The 16,078-nt window shown below is 36.7% G+C and overlaps 1 protein-coding gene across 3 annotated transcripts in view; it reads right to left on the reverse strand.

Moving 5' to 3' along the window:
* The window catches only part of LOC110214852 (interleukin-10 receptor subunit beta-like), a 127,053-nt gene that overhangs the window by 16,392 nt on the left and 94,583 nt on the right, over positions 1–16,078 (reverse strand). For all 3 annotated transcript variants that reach the window (XM_078146553.1, XM_020995938.2, XM_078146552.1), the window contains 2 exons: positions 15,430–15,587; positions 3,622–3,788 (listed from right to left, as the gene is read on the reverse strand). In XM_078146553.1, the coding sequence (XP_078002679.1) occupies positions 3,622–3,788; positions 15,430–15,587 (325 nt within the window). The remainder of the gene's footprint in view (positions 1–3,621; positions 3,789–15,429; positions 15,588–16,078) is intronic.

Raw genomic sequence — 16,078 nt, forward strand, 5'->3', positions numbered from 1 at the left:
TTTCCATTTGGCCAATTTTTCTTTTTAGGGCATTTTCTCCTCATTGGCTTTTTGGACCTCTTTTGCCATTTGGGTTAGGCTATTTTTTAAGGTGTTATTTTCTTCAGTATTTTTTTTTGGGTCTCCTTTAGCAAGCTGTTGACTTGTTTTTCATGATTTTCTTGCATCACTCTCATTTCTCTTCCCAGTTTTTCCTCTACTTCCCTTACTTGCTTCTCAAAATCCCTTTTGAGCTCTTCCAAGGCCTGGGACTGATTCATATTTTTCTTGGAGGCTTTGGATGTAGGAGCTTTGACTTTGTTGTCTTCTTCTGGTTGTATATTTTGATCTTCTTTTTCACCAAAGTAAGATAATATAGTCTGACTCTTTTTGCGAGATTTGCTCATGATCCCAGCCAATTACTTGAGTTTTCAACTGTTTGTTAAGGTAAAGTCTGCTTCCAACGTGGAGAATGTACTGTCCCAAGCTTCGGGGGTTTGTACAGCTGTTTTCAGAGATACTTGTAGGGAACTGTAAATTTTCAGTTCTTCCATCTTGGCTCCACCCCCCTAGATGACTTTTAAGGTCCCTTCCATCTTTAGATCTATGATTCAACTCTGTCTTTTTCTCTTTCTCCACATATATACATACATACATACATACACACATATGTATGATATCAGACTTTTATTGATAGAAATATTTTACTCAGTTCACCATTTTTCTTTTATTTGCTTTGATTTCATTTATGCAAAAGTATTTTAAAATTTTGTATATATGACATTATTAATTTTATATTTTATCATCTCTGTGTCTTTGTTAATTACAAATTCTCTTCCTAGCCACAGTTGTAAAAAGTACTTGATCTCATTCTCTTATAATTTCTTTTTATGGTGTAATCTTTGACATTTCAGTTGTATATCTATTTCAAACTTATTGTATATATCTATTTTAAGCTTGCTTAAGCTTACATGGGGTGAGATGTTGGTCTAAATCTAATGTTCAATAAACTACTTTCTACTTCCCCCAAACAGTTATTGTCAAAAAGGAAGCTCTTCCCTTGGTAATTTATGTTGCTAAATTTATCAAACACTGAGCACCTACTTTCAATTGCACCTGTTTCTTGCTTATTCTGGGCTATTCCACTGATCTATTTCTCTAGTTTGTAAAAAAAACAAATCCCCTAATACTGAATAGTTTTAATGATGAGTGTTTCATAATAAAATTGTTTGAGGTCTATGTCCTTTTTATTTGGACTATTTACTCTTAATTCCCTTGGGACTGCATGTCTTTTTTTCTTCCAAATTAATTTTACTAATTTGTCTAGTTCTTTAAAGTATTCCCTCTGTAGCTTGAATGCTTTAACACAGACCTGCACAACTTGGCAGTAGGTAGGGGCCAAAATTAAGATAGGCTAAACTTCTTTGGACCACAGATAGGTTTTTAGCGGCTCACTTTCCAAGTAAAGTTATAATTAATGATTAAACTATTTTGCAAATAAACCATGTTTAAAAATTTAGCAATTTCAATTAACATCAATTAATTATAGTTATTATTTAAGACTTTTATTTCTCATGAAATTGCTTCTTTTAGACTAGAGACAGATGGTTGGTTGCCATGAGTCATGTGACAAACAGGAGAAAGTGCGCAGTGGCAACCCACTTTCCAAGTTACATGGCAAGCACAGTAGTGACTAGTGGAAGGCGGGTTAAGTGGGCATGGATAAAGCTCTTATTACATCTGTATTTTCTTTTATATTCTCTACATTTTTCATGGGCTACCCGAAATCCTTTGGTGGGCTACAAGCAGCCCGAGGGCCATATGTTGTACAGGCCTGGTTTAACATGACAAAATGTAAATTACTTTAGGTAGTATCATAATTTTTTATTATGTTGGCACAGCTCAACCATGAGCAGTGAACATCATTTCATTATTTGTCTTCCTTTATTTCTGTCAAATGTTTTGTAGTCATATTTACATATTCATGTATGTATGTGTGTGTGTGTATGTGTGTGTGTATTTGTAGATTAAGATATTTTGTGTATTTTGTAATGATTTTTGAAAGGAATTCTTTATCAATCCTTCCTAGTTTTTGTTAGTACTTTATAGAAATGATTTTTCTGAATTTATTTTATACCTGCTGTAATCAAGGTACTAATCCTATGAATTAATTTAGTTACTGATTTTTTGGTGTTTTTAAAGTATATATCATCATCTCCAAATAAGGATGATTTTATTTTCCTTTTGATGATAATCTTATTGCTATAGCTATTTTTTCCAGAACTTTTCTAGAGTTACGTCATAGAGAGAGCGTACCTGATTTACTCCTTTTTGTATTGGTAGAGCTTCTGGTGTGTCACCATTGCGAAGAATGCTAGTTTTTGATTTTATGTTTTTGATCATATTAATGAAAGGCCCTATAATGATTTTTAGGGTTTTTAACATGAATGAGTGCTGTAGTATGTCAAAAGTTTTTTTACATCTATTGAAATAATCATGTGCCTTCTGTTTTCCTTGATTGTGTAATTATGCTAATTTTCTTTAATACTGAATTATTTATGCATTACTGTTATGAAAACAATCTGGTCATAGTGGATTATTTTCTGGCTATAAGAGAGCTTGGTTTAAGCAACCTTGATAGAGAAACAACCTTGAATCTAGCAAGAAATTCTGAAGATACAAACAGAAATAATTCTAACGAGGAAGAAAAGGGGGAACTTATCTCAAGGGAACAATGTGGATGCACAGTTATCTTCACAAATAGCTTAGATTTTATTTTGTTTTATTTTTTAATGTAAGTTCCATATTTGACACATATTGTTTGATTTACCTGGGCAAATCACTTAACTTCTCAGTGCTATAGGCAAATCTCTAATACTCCAAGATGCAGATAAGGTGCTTACCTTCATTAATAAAGGGAATATTCTCAACTAGGAGTTCCCTACGCCAAAAACAAAAACCCACAACAAACCCACAACTCTAGTACTTATCCCTGTTTATGAGTACATTTTTAAAAAAATTGTGCATTACTATTCATTAAAGATATTGTTCTCTTTCTCTGTTTTGTCTCTCTCTGGTTTGAATAGCAGGACCATATGTCTCACAAAAGTAATTTGGTTCTAGAGTGCTTTTTTTCTCTATTTTCAGGACAAGTTTTTGGGAGCATAATTACTAACTACTTTGAAAATATTTGATATAATTAATATAGCTAGATACAGCTATATAGTTTTGACCGGTTTTATTTTTTTCCCTAAAAGGAAGCTTTTTCTGAGACTTGATTGATCTTGGGGGCCAGGCTTGAGGTTTGACACAGTTTCTCAGTTCATTTAAGGGCAGGAGAAAGTTTATGAGGAGTCTGCAGCCCTCAGATTTGGTGCATATCTCACTGCCATACTAGTTACCACATCCTGCTCCTACGATACCTTCCTGTATGGAGACAAAGAGGGGCCATATCTACCTGAACCAGTGCTAAATATTCTTTCTCTTCTATGGCAATGTACACTCTCTTTCATGAACTTTTAAACGGTCTGTCTACATATGTTTCATTTCATTCTAATTTTGAACTTGAACAACTAGATCAATTTGAATCAATAAGAGAAACCTCAATAATTCTGCAAAAGAGAGGCAAAAATCCCGACTTACCTTATCATTGGTGCCATTTTTCCAGTATTGCACGTTGTAAGTCCATGAGTAATAATAATCTCTCAAAGTCCACATGTCAGGTTCATTTTCAATGTTTGGATACGAAAAGTGTAAGTATAAAGAACCAGCCAGCGATTCTACTTGTATTCCAGGAGGTCCAATGATGGCTGAATGTGAGGACAAAGGAAAATCACATAATATTTCATTGTCCACCAAGATAGGTAACATAAGGAAAGCAAATCAGCACAGATCCTTAGGCCTAAAATAAGGTAAGTAGTGGTCAAGTAAGCCTTCAGTATAAATATTAAATGAGATATGCACTAATATTATGCTTCACTCCAGTGATGTACATTATTGTTATTATGTACTACTACTATGGCAACAATGAGTGCTATCCCCAGCTAGCAAAAGTTCAAAAATCATGCCTGTGGGGAAGCCGGCAATACAGGTCTTCATAATAATTAATTTTCATCAAATTCTGATGGCTGATTTAATATATAGTCTTAGAGACAGTGGTGTGGTAAAACGGAAAGAGTGCTGGAATTGTTTTTCTTGGTTCTGATACTCTTCACCTCTATGACCATGGACATTTATTTTTTCTGCTTGAGTTTCACATTATACTGTTTTTGTAAAATGGAGATAATACTTGCAATACCTAGCTCACTAGGTTGGATTTTTTTTAATACCATATAAGGAGTTGTTATTAATGCTTTTATTTTCATATATAGAAACATTTTCATTTAGCTGGAATTTTGTGAGTAATGAGTAGTTTATATGAATGGATTTTTTTCCAAATAAATGAAGTATACTTTTAAAAAAGCCATTTTTGGTGTTATACATTTTTCTGTTTTCTTAAGAATATAATGAACATTTTATAATGTATTTGTGATCTCACAGATGTGCACATTTTTCTATACTATGTTATTCTTGTCCATTTTAACTGATCCTTAAAAAAACCCATCATACCTATAACCTCCTAATGACACTCCTTCTCATCAAAATCTCTCTTGTAACAAATAACTACAGTTAAGTTTTGGGGCCTTTTCCCACCTTACAATCCTAAATGAGGCTAATGCCAAGCCAAGATGTTCTCTTAGCTGTGCCCCTCCCATAGTCCTGGAAGGCATGGCCCGAGCTAGGCCTCAGGGTCTCTGGACCCTTTCCTCTCTTAGCTTTAGATTTAAGATCACGGTCTTTAGACTCTGCCCCCTCCCACTGCTTGGATTACGGTTTTAGGATGCTGATTCTTCCTACAATCCTGGAGAAGGATGTCTTGCATTTCTAAATAGGGCAATATACTAAAGTGTGGTCCCTTAGCACCAGCTCAGAGCTGGGCAAATATAACTCAGAGTAAATAAAATAGTTCTTTGTTGTTCTGTCTTTTCCCTCCCCAAAGGGGAATACCCACCTACAATCTTTTTTGTTCATTTCTTGTTTTCTGCTCCCTCACTGTATTTGGGATAGGGGTTCCTAACTGTTCCTGTGATGGAGCTGAGTTTGATCAGAATCTTTCATGCTTCCATTTTTGCCAAGAGCACCCCATAGATTGTTCGTCGAAGATCAATCCAATATATTAGAAGCCGTCTTTTAGCTCTTTTAACATTTTGTGGGTGCCAGGGCAGCACTTAAGCAGTCTATCTCTTAGCTATTATTCTTTTTACCTACCTCATTTTTCTAATCATACATATCTTGGATGATATCTTTTATGCCAATTTTTTTTTTTTGGTGAAGCAATTGGGGTTAAGTGACTTGCCCAAGGTCACACAGATGTTAAGCGTCAGGTGTCTGAGGCTGGATTTGAACGCAGGTCCTCCTGACTGCAGGGCCAGTGCCCTATCCCTCCCCCCCCATGCCAATTTTTACGCACGGTTAGCCATTGGTAATACGTTGCAGTCTGTTATGAATCTCTTCATTGTTTTAGGGTTCACTAAATAGAAGATGACATAGGATGTTTAGTCGTTCAGCTATTTAAATAGCTTCACCTTTGCTCCCCCCAGCCCCTTGAGGAAATGGCTCTTCAAGGAGTTGCAGAGGTGTGGGTACCTTGGCTGGTGACTAGGGTAATGTAGTTCCAAGTATGCCTAGATCATGTAGGATCAGGGCAGCCTCCCTGGCATCTCCTCCCTAGCATGAGTTGGCCTCACTCATCTAGGGCAGGTTTCTGCACAGTCTGAAGGAAGATTGGTCTCCATGCTCTGGAACCACAGCAGGTGTACAGCCTAGGTGGCTGGTCACGGAGGCTGGAGGGCTGCAGAAGGTGATCATCACTCAAGTGGGACTCAGGCTGAGGGACCCAGTTCTATTATGTCCAAACTGCTGATACAAGAGGCAGAGCCCAGGTGATAAGGTCTGGATGTTTGTTGTTTCTTACAGCCCAGTAATATTCCATTACATTCATGTACCACAACTTACTTAAGCATTCCCCAATTGAAGGATATTTATTTTGTTTCTAGTTATGAGCTACTACAAGAGTGCTACTCTAAATATTTTGTTTTTATTGTTCTTTCCATTTACATTATTGTAGTCATCATGTATATTATTTTCCTTGTTCTATTTGCTTCACTTTGCATCCAATTCCTATGTTATCCCATGCCCATTTTAATTATATTCATTTTTCTTATAGCATAATAATATTTTATTACCACATGTATTATGTACCATAACTTGTAATGCCATGGACATCTTGTACCTTTCCAGTTTTTTTTTACTACGGGAAAGGAAACTCTCAATACACACACGTACACTCGATTACAAAAAAAAAGGTAGCTGAGTTGTCTATCAATGTTGCTGAATGAAACACTGCCACTCACACTGCTTCTTTAAATCTGTGAAAGGACCTGTCTCCATCAGAGTTCTACAGAGGCTTCTCTACAGAGATTACCCTAGACCTAACAGGGAACATGACTCTCTTTGGTAAATTATTGTTACGTGTAAGAGGACTATAACCTCTTCCTGGTGTTCAAAGATTTCTCCAGTCTTTGCTCAAGAGGCACCAGAGCTGATCCTTGGGCTCACTTAGTTTTAAATTGCTCTCCTTGGATCCAGAGAGATCCACAAGGAAAATAGTAAGCCTCTTGATGGGGGGGGGGAAGAGGGTTTGGCCCTTCCCTAAATATTCTAGCTTTTTGATACACTAGTTTTCTAACTCAATGAATACTTATCTAACAATTAGAATGTAAAAAAAATGAACTAGCTGACTTGGGGTAGTATGCTTCCCATTAATGGAAGTACCTGAATAGAGGCTAGATAACCACTTGTCAAAGATGTCATCAGATTTGATTCCGACACTGGGTAAGAGTTTGCACTGTGACCTCTAAGATCCTTTCCTTTTCTAAGATTTGGTGATTCTAAATTTCAGCACAGTTTGGCCTAAACCACAGAAACCCCTAAATGACTGAACCCAGCAAACTCCCAACCCCTTCCCTTCTGTGCTGGGCATTGGTCATAGGATCATAGAACAAGAGCTTAGAGGACTTCCAGTCCAATTCCCTTTTTTACAGATGAAGAAAATGAAGTCCAGTAGCAAATAACAAAGGCACGACTCTAATGTCCTTTTCTTAATCCTCATCTTTCTCTACCACTCTGCAGTCATTGGCATTGTTTATGACCATCATCGGTGTCCTTGAGAAAGGTGCCTCCATTTGATGTCACTGCTTTCTTTTCTGTCAACTGTTCATAGTCTGGCTTCTGACCTCATTATTGGACTGAAACTGCTCTATCAAAGTTACCAGTGATCTCTTCTTAGTTGTAAAATGTAATGGCTTTTTTCTCAATCTCAATCTTTTTTTTTTTTGGTAACATCTCTGTAGTCACGGACATGGTTGATCACCCTCTTCTTGATAATCTCTTCTCTCTATGTTTTTTGTAACATTGCTCTCTCTTCACTGTTCTTCTACCTTTCTGGTTGCTCCTTCTTAATCTCCTTTGCTAGATTTTTATCCAGTTTTCCTTTTCTTCCTTTTTTCCTTCCTTCCTTTCTTCCTTCCCCGCCTCCATCCCTTCCTCCCTCCACATGGGGAATCATACACTTACATGTGGGTGCTCTGCCCAAAGAAATATAAATTTCTTGAAATGGAGCTCTGTTAAACCAGGCCTTGATAAAGCCCATTAGGATTCAAATAGAGCTACTTGGCTATACCTTAAACCCAAATTGCTCTAGCTCTCACAGATTGGTCAATAATGAGCCCCAACCCAAGTCTCAGTTGGTCATTGTTTGGGTTTTTTTGGCTCAGAGTTTTTGTTCTGACCTGAAACCCTGAAAGATATTCTCCTCCCAGATTGATTTTTTTTAATAGGTAAAAGAGGCCATTCTTTGCTTCATTTCTTACCTAGCTTTAATCACTGATAGGGTGTTACTTCAGACAAACTGAGATCTGGGAAAGAGCTTAGCTTAAAAAGGCCAAGGTCAGGGGCAGCTAGGTGGCGCAGTGGATAGAGTACCAGCCCTGAAGTCAGGAGGACCTGAGTTCAAATCCAGCCTCAGACCAAATACTTAACACTTACTAGTTGTATGACGCTTGGGTAAGTCACTTAACCCCAAATTGCCAAAAAATAAAAAGGACAAGGTCCTCCCACTGCATCTGAGGCCACCTCCGGTCCTGATCTATGTCTTGCCACTGGATCCAGATGACTCTGGAGGGGAGAGTGAGGCTGGTGACTTTGGACAGCCCTCCCCAACTTAAGTCCAATTCACCTGCAAGTCAAGATATCACCTTCCTGATGTCATTGGTTCTCTTTGAGAATAGACAAACAACAATCCAGGGTCACAGCCACTAATCATGGGATTAGATATTTCTGAGTATAACTCCTATATAAATACATTCATTTTCTAAAATGAAAATAAAGTTCATATAAAAACCAACAAAAGTGATACTAACATGACAAATTGACTCTGACAGTGAGTGTGATACAGGAATTATTTAATGCAATATAAGCAAATGAAGTGAGATTTGAATTGATGAAGCACGTGAAGTATGAATTATTTACTGGCTAAATTTTACAATTACCTCTAGTGTTACTACAGACAGTAGGTCAACATTAGATTTAGTGACATATTGGTCTAAATATAGGCAGTACTTTCCCCTCTTTCTCTATCCTCCTGCTTACCACCCCCGGAACATCTATCTCTTTTTTGTGTGTGTGAAGCAATTGGGGTTAAGTGACTTGCCCAGAGTCACACAGCTAGTAAGTATCAAGTGTCTGAGGCCGGATTTGAACTCAGGTCCTACTGACTCCAAGGCTGGAGCTCTATCCACTGTGCCACTTCAGAACATCTCTTTAAAAAAAGAGACAAATATTGAAAAATAACATCAATATCATGCGTTATCATAACACCATGATGATGCCATTCTAGAGGATGTACACTCAGGCTTTATTTACGTGATTTGAGAAAAATCTGGGATAAAATCTATGTTCACATCATTGTAGTGTATGCTTTTTGTCTTGCCTTAAATTCTAACCTCCTTAAGACTTAGTGAAATGTTTAAACATACTGTTCTTAAGTAGTTTTCCTTCTCAGTCTGTTTCACTGGTTCATTATCCATGTCCCACTCCATAATTATGGAGATGCTCCAAGGCTCTGTCCTATATTCTTCTCTCTGTCTCCATGTGTGTGTCTCTCTCTGTTACTCTTTGTTTCTCATCACTCTGTCTTGTTGATTATATCAGATACCATGAATTCAAGGACTCCAAAATCCTAAAATAACCTGCCTCTTCTTAGAGCTTTCATTTCTTCTTCTCTTACTTCTTAGCCCTTTGCCATCTGGCTTCTAACCTCACCACTCAACAAAAACTACTCTCTCCAAAGCTACCAATAATTTCTTTTGTTGTTATTAACTGGACCTGTGGTTTCATCAGTGTATGGAGGTTCCTGTGAGGAACTTCTATTAATGTAGGTCAACACCTTTTCTGCAGTTTGTAGTCTACACTAAGGGCTGGCAAGCTACTTCTCTTGGGCCAAATCTGGGCTCAGCCTAAACTAAGAATGTGAGGCATTTAAAAAATTTTATTTACAATGTAAAAATCATTCTTAGCAGTAAAAAACAGGTGGCAAGGGGAGGGCTTGTTTGGGTTCGGCTGAAGCCACAGCCTCAGCTGTGTTCTCAACAACTGTGTATGGTCAATGAGAGGTTAAACAATTTGTCCAGGGTCATAGAGCCAGCATGCATCTGAGTTGGGAGCTGAACCCAATTCTCTACCCACTATGCCACTGTCTCTTACCAATGACCCTTAATTGCCAAATCAGATATATTTCTCAATCCTTATACTTCTTGCGTCTCTATTACATTTGACATTAATAACCAACTTCTCTTCTTGGATACATTCTCATTTCTGGGTTTTTGTGACCTTGATATTTTAGTTCTTCTTTTACTTGTCTGACCACTCCTCCTTCTCAGTCACCTTTGCTTATTCATCATATAAATGATGCTCCCTAACTGTTGGTAGATCCAAACTCTCAGACCTAGGTCCTCTTCTTTTCACGTTCCCTTTCATGGTGACCTCATTAGCTTCCATGGCTTTAATTAGCATCTCCATGCAGATGACTCTAGGATCTACATATCTAGCTCTAGATGCTACCAAGATCTAGTCCTGTATCACCAAATGCCTGTTGAACATTTCAAACTAGATGGTGCATGGGTGAGTCAAACTCAATATATTCAAAACAGAATTTATTATTTTTCTCCACAAACCTACCCCTTTGCTGAACTTCCCTATTTCTGTTGAAGGCACCACCATATTACTAGTCTCTCAGTTTGTATTATCCTTAACTCCTTATGCTCCCTTAGCTACATGTCCATTCAGCTGCCAAATTTTATCATTTCTGTCTCCACACAATCACTCACATTCAATTCCTTCTCTCTAGTCATACAATCGTGACTTTGGGCCCGTACTATTGCAAAAGCCTCCTAATCGTCCTCACTGATTCTCCAATCTATCCTCCAACATAGCTGCCAAGATGATGTTCCATTTTTTTGGAAAACATTTTTATTGATGTGTTTTGTTTTTATAGTACAAACATTCCCTGAATATCCCCATGCCATGGGAACTCTCTTTTAATAAAGTAAAATAGTGAGGCAAAACTTACAACACAGTGAATGCAATCTAAGACAACTCCAAAAGACTCACTATGGAAATTGCTGTCCTCATCCAGAATGCAAATGGAAGCAGACTATTTGCTTTCCTTTTCCTTTGTTGTTTTGTTTCATTATTTCATTCTCTTGGTCCCTCCCATTAGTTCTAATTGTTCTTTACGTCATGACAAATGAGAAAATATGCTTAATATGAATGTATAAGTAGAGCCTATATCAGATTGCATGTTGTCTTGGGTGGGAGGAAGAGTGGGAGGGGGAGAAAATTTAAAACTGAGAATCTTATGGAAGCGAATGTTGATAACTAAAAATAAATAAATAAATTTTTTAAAAAAAGGAAAGTGAATGTAGCATTCAGGAGCATGATAGTAAATCTAAACATATACTGGCTCACCAGAAAAGGAAAATGTACCCATGATACATTTTAGGTTTAATTTTCAAAATTAACATTTTCTTCATCACTTTCTTAAGTCCAGACAAGGAACAAAACAATAAATCAAGCCCTGATTTGTAGTATTTGCTAATTTCCAAAGGTATAAATGCTTCTTACTGAAAATTTAACTATCAGTTCTTGTAAGCCAGTTCAAGCTGGCTGTAGCACCCCTGGCAACATTCTGCAATGTAGCCTCCTCCCCCAACCTCTCTATTTTTAAAAGTTTTTTTTTAATTAAGTGAAAGTCATTTAACTAAATATTTAAAACCTTTGCAATTACTAGTTTATTAGTATCATCCAAGATTCAGATATTCGGTATGCCTCTGAAATTATACTTAAATGCAAAACTAAAATTAGAATCTGAAAGTCAAAATTATATAACAAAAAAGTACTCCATCACAAAGGTGTGTAAAATTATAAGAACACTATTTTAAAACATTGGCACTTAAGAGAACTATATAATTTGAAAGCCACAACACAGCCAAATTGTCTCCCCCCCCCCAGATGGTAAATATGTAAACATATAAATGGTCAGGTTTTTTTTGTTTGTTTGTTTTTGGTAAGGCAATGGGGTTAAGTGACTTGCCCAGGGTCACACAGCTAGTAAGTGTTATGTGTCTGAGGCTGGATTTGAACTGAGGTCCTACTGAATCCAGGGCCGGTGCTCTATCCACTGCAACACCTAGCTGCCCCTAAATGGTCAGTTTTTTTTTAAATTTTATTAATTTATTTTGATTTATCAACAATCACTTCCATATGCTTTTGAATTGAAAATTTTTCTCCCCCTTCCTCCCCCCCACCCTCTCCAAGGTGGTGCACAATCTGATATAGGCTTTACATTTACATTCCTATTAAACATATTTCACATTAGTGAAGTTGTAAGTAAAAATTAAAACCAACAGGAGGAACCATCAGAAAGATGAAACAAAACTCAACAGAAGGTAAAAATAAGTGATAGCAATTCGACTTCCATAGTTTTCTTTGGATGTGGACAGCATTTTCCATCCTGAGGCCTCTGGAGATGTCTTAGATCCTTGTTATGCTGAGAAGGGTTCAGTTTAACAATATTAGTCATCACATAACGTGGCTGTTATTGTGTACAAAGTCCTCTTGGTTCTGCTCACTTCACTCAGCATCAGACTATAAAAGTCTTCCCAGGTTTTTCTGAAGTCAGCCTGTTCATCATTTCTTACAGCACAATAGTATTCCATTACATTCATATACCACAACTTGCTCAGCCATTCCCCAATTGATGGGCATCCTCTCAATTTCCAATTCTTTGCCACCACAAAAAGAGCTGCTATGAATATTTTTGTACATGTGGGTCCTTTTCCCATTTGTATGATCTCTTTGGGATATAGCCCTAGAAGTGCTATTGCTGGATCAAAGGGTATGCACATTTTTGGAGCCCTTTGGGCATAGTTCCAAATTGTTCTCCAAAATGGTTGGATCATTTCACAACTCCACCAACAATGTATTAGTGTTCCAATTTTCCCACATCTTCTCCAACATTGATCATTTTCCTGTTTTGTCATGTTGGCCAATCTGATAGGTGTGATGTAGTACCTCAGAGTTGTTTTGATTTGCATTTCGCTAATCAATAATGATTTAGAGTATTTTTTCATATGACTATAAATGGCTTTAATTCTTCATCTGAGAACTGTCTGTTCATATCCTTTGACCTAAATGGTCAGTTTTAATGAATATACTATTAGCTTTAGTTTTGGAAGGGAAAACAAATTGATCAAATTAGACATTTGGTCTACGTTTTACCTTAATGCCAAATTTAAGGTGTCTATTTTATTTATATAAAATAAAATATTATGATTTTAGTATAAACCCTCATTTATAAATGAGACTGAATTATAATTTTGTTTTGGACTGACTTAAAAATCAAATCTGGATTTACATAGTTATAAATGGTACCATATAGAATCTCAGGTTTCCCAAGGGGGCATTCACTGTTACCTCTTCGTATTGTAAGTCTACTTATCCTTCAGTAAGTCTACTGCCAAAGATTAGTGTGCAGTCTTGTATTTTCAGCTTATACTTTTGGGGTACATTCTCAGTTCCTTGGAAGTACGGGAATTATAAACTTAACTTCAGGTACATAGTAATGAAGATATGAACATATATTCCCCACATAAAGATTAGAATATGCCTTTCTATTACTCCTTCAAGGACAGACTTTAAGTATATTTCACTCAAATAATTCCATGATGCAAATTTCTTTTTATATTTTCCACTTGGTAAATGTTGTAATTGGATATAATACTGTACTAAGTGAAATTTGAATTTATCAACTGAAAACTTTTGATTTCCATTTATGGAGGAAAATTATTCCTATACAACTTTTATTACCCCATTATGATTATAGATCAAAGCTTTTTATCAGCTAACTATTGTTTTAATTTGCATTTCTCTAATTAGTGATTTGTAGTAGTGGGATTTTTTTTCATATGGTTATAGATAACCTTGGTTTCTTCCCTTGAGAACTACTTATTCATATCTTTATACAATTTATCTATTGGAAAATGGGCTCTTATTCTTACAAATTTGAATAAGTTTTATGTAACATGGAAATGAGGCCTTTATCAGAAAAACTTGCTGCAAAGATTTTTTTCAGTTGTTTTCCTTTTAGTCTTTGCTTTATTGAATTTGTTTGTGCAGAAACTTAAAATTTTTTTTATAATCAAAATTATCCATATTATCTGCTATGAACCTCTCAATCTCTTCTTTGGGGCATGAACTTTTCTTTAATCCATAGATGTGACAGGTAATTCTTTCCAAGTTTTTCTAATTTGTTTATGATGCAACCTTTTATATCTAGGTCATGTACCCATCTGAAGCTTATATTGGTGTAAGGTGAGAGCTACTGATCTAAAACTAATTTCATCCTAAAGTTTAAGTCTGATCATGTTACCTTCCTATTCAATAAACTCATGTGGCTCCCTATTTCTTTTAGGAACAAATATAAATTCCTCTGTCATTTCAAGCCTTTTGTGGCCTTAGCCTAATTTTCAACTTTATTCAACATTACTCTCCTTCCCATATGCTACAGTACAGTCAAAATGGACCTCTTGCTGTGACTCATTTATAACACTCCATTTCCTGTCCCTGTGATTTTTTTACTGGATGTCCTCCATGACATGAAGTCACTCCTAGTTCACTTTTTGCCTTCTTTTCTCTTGTTTCAGAGTCAGCTCAACTCCCACCTCATATATAATATTTTTATAAATATATATAATTATATATAATATATAATATATAATATTTTTCAGATCAGCTCTCTTCCCCAAAGCTGCTTTGTATTTATTATGTGTGTGTATGTGTTGTGTATTTATCTTCATGCTGTCTATCATAACAGAATGTAAACTCCTTGAGATACACAAATAGGGAATATGGGCAGCAAAGGGTCACTGGTACTGGACCTTTGTAGAATTCTTATACAACAACCTTTGAAAACAACTCTTTGCTGAGGAGCCTGCTCAGCTGGGCTCCCAGGTTCTGCTTCTTTCTTCAGACCACAGTGATTATTTTTTATCTATTGTGAGGGATAAAGCTTCCTAAAGGTGTCTCCTTCCTTTCCACATCCATGTATGTCCTCAGTTGTCTCTCTACTCTTAACTGGATGCCTGGATTCCTACAGGTCAGGTCTCATTGATCACATGGTAGGTGACAGGGGCAGGGAAGGAGGAGAGAAAATCCTTTCTTTTCCTACCAAGAGCAATTACCTCTCAGGTCCCTGATTCTTCCTTTACTACTGGCTCCAACTCCAGAACCATGGAAACCTATTGAGAACCTACAGCTATTTGAAGCCCAAAGAAGCATGTAGCTAGACCATCTATACAGCTGATAACAAATATTATTCTCTTTTTGACTCAAAGAGGTTTACAACTCTTAAAATAATCACAGAGTGTAATTTTTACTTTTTTATACATAAACCTCATTACCTGTGATCATTTAATACCTTGTGATTTTGTTCTAGGTTTTCAATTATTACATTAATTGGAGTGGGAGGGGATACGTATCTCTTACATTATCACTTTTCCTCTGATTATGTTAGTTTGTCTTGTTTTTCTTGTGAAAAAGGAAGTTCCTCCAGGGTGGTGTCTTATTCAAGAATATTTCAAATACGTGATGTCATAGTGAGTGCTTTTTACCAAAGGGAATGGATGCTCAGGAAGTTATTTCTGATGGATTAATGTATAAAGTAAAATGATAATGAGATAGTTTTAGCACAACTGATTTATTTGCAACAGGAAAGAAGAAAAAAATATCACTTACTGTCTTCCAAAGGACAAAAGGTGATGTTTACCCAATCTGACTGGTCATCTTCAGATTCAGCCCTGACACGCAAGGTGTAGTTACCATACTTAGAAATATTTGAGAAATCACAGCTGGTGAGGATAATATTCTTGCACTCATCTTCGAATGACCTGTAACTACAAAACCATAAAATAAGGTTTGAGTTCTGATTCTCATTTACCTAGAAGCTGATATATTACTTCTTAGAATATCCATCAGATTAAGATGGGGGAAATTAAGAAAACAGAGCTTAACAGGCTAACCCTGCTTTTCATTATTTTTTCCCCCTTTTTGCTAAGCAATGGGGTTAAGTGACTTGCCCAGGGTCACATAGCTAGTGTCAAATGTCTGAGGCTGGATTTGAACTCAGGTCCTTCTGAGTCCAGGGCCAATGCTCTATCTACTGCACCACCTAGCTGCCCCTTGTTTGTTTTTGAAGACTACGTTTCTACCTGTTGCACCCAGGCTAGAAGCAGCCACTTTTGGGCTGATCTCACTACACATCAGCCTGGGAACTTTGACGTGCACTAATTTTTGCCTGTTTATTAAACAGTCGGGTAACTTCACACCCCTCTACTCCCACTTTTGGAGCTCACCACATTGGTGCCGGATTTAGTGCAGACATCCA

Source organism: Phascolarctos cinereus, unplaced genomic scaffold (genome assembly GCF_003287225.1).
Source record: "Phascolarctos cinereus isolate Bilbo 61053 unplaced genomic scaffold, phaCin_HiC Scaffold_726;HRSCAF=1367, whole genome shotgun sequence".
In the NCBI taxonomy this organism is placed as follows: domain Eukaryota; kingdom Metazoa; phylum Chordata; class Mammalia; order Diprotodontia; family Phascolarctidae; genus Phascolarctos; species Phascolarctos cinereus.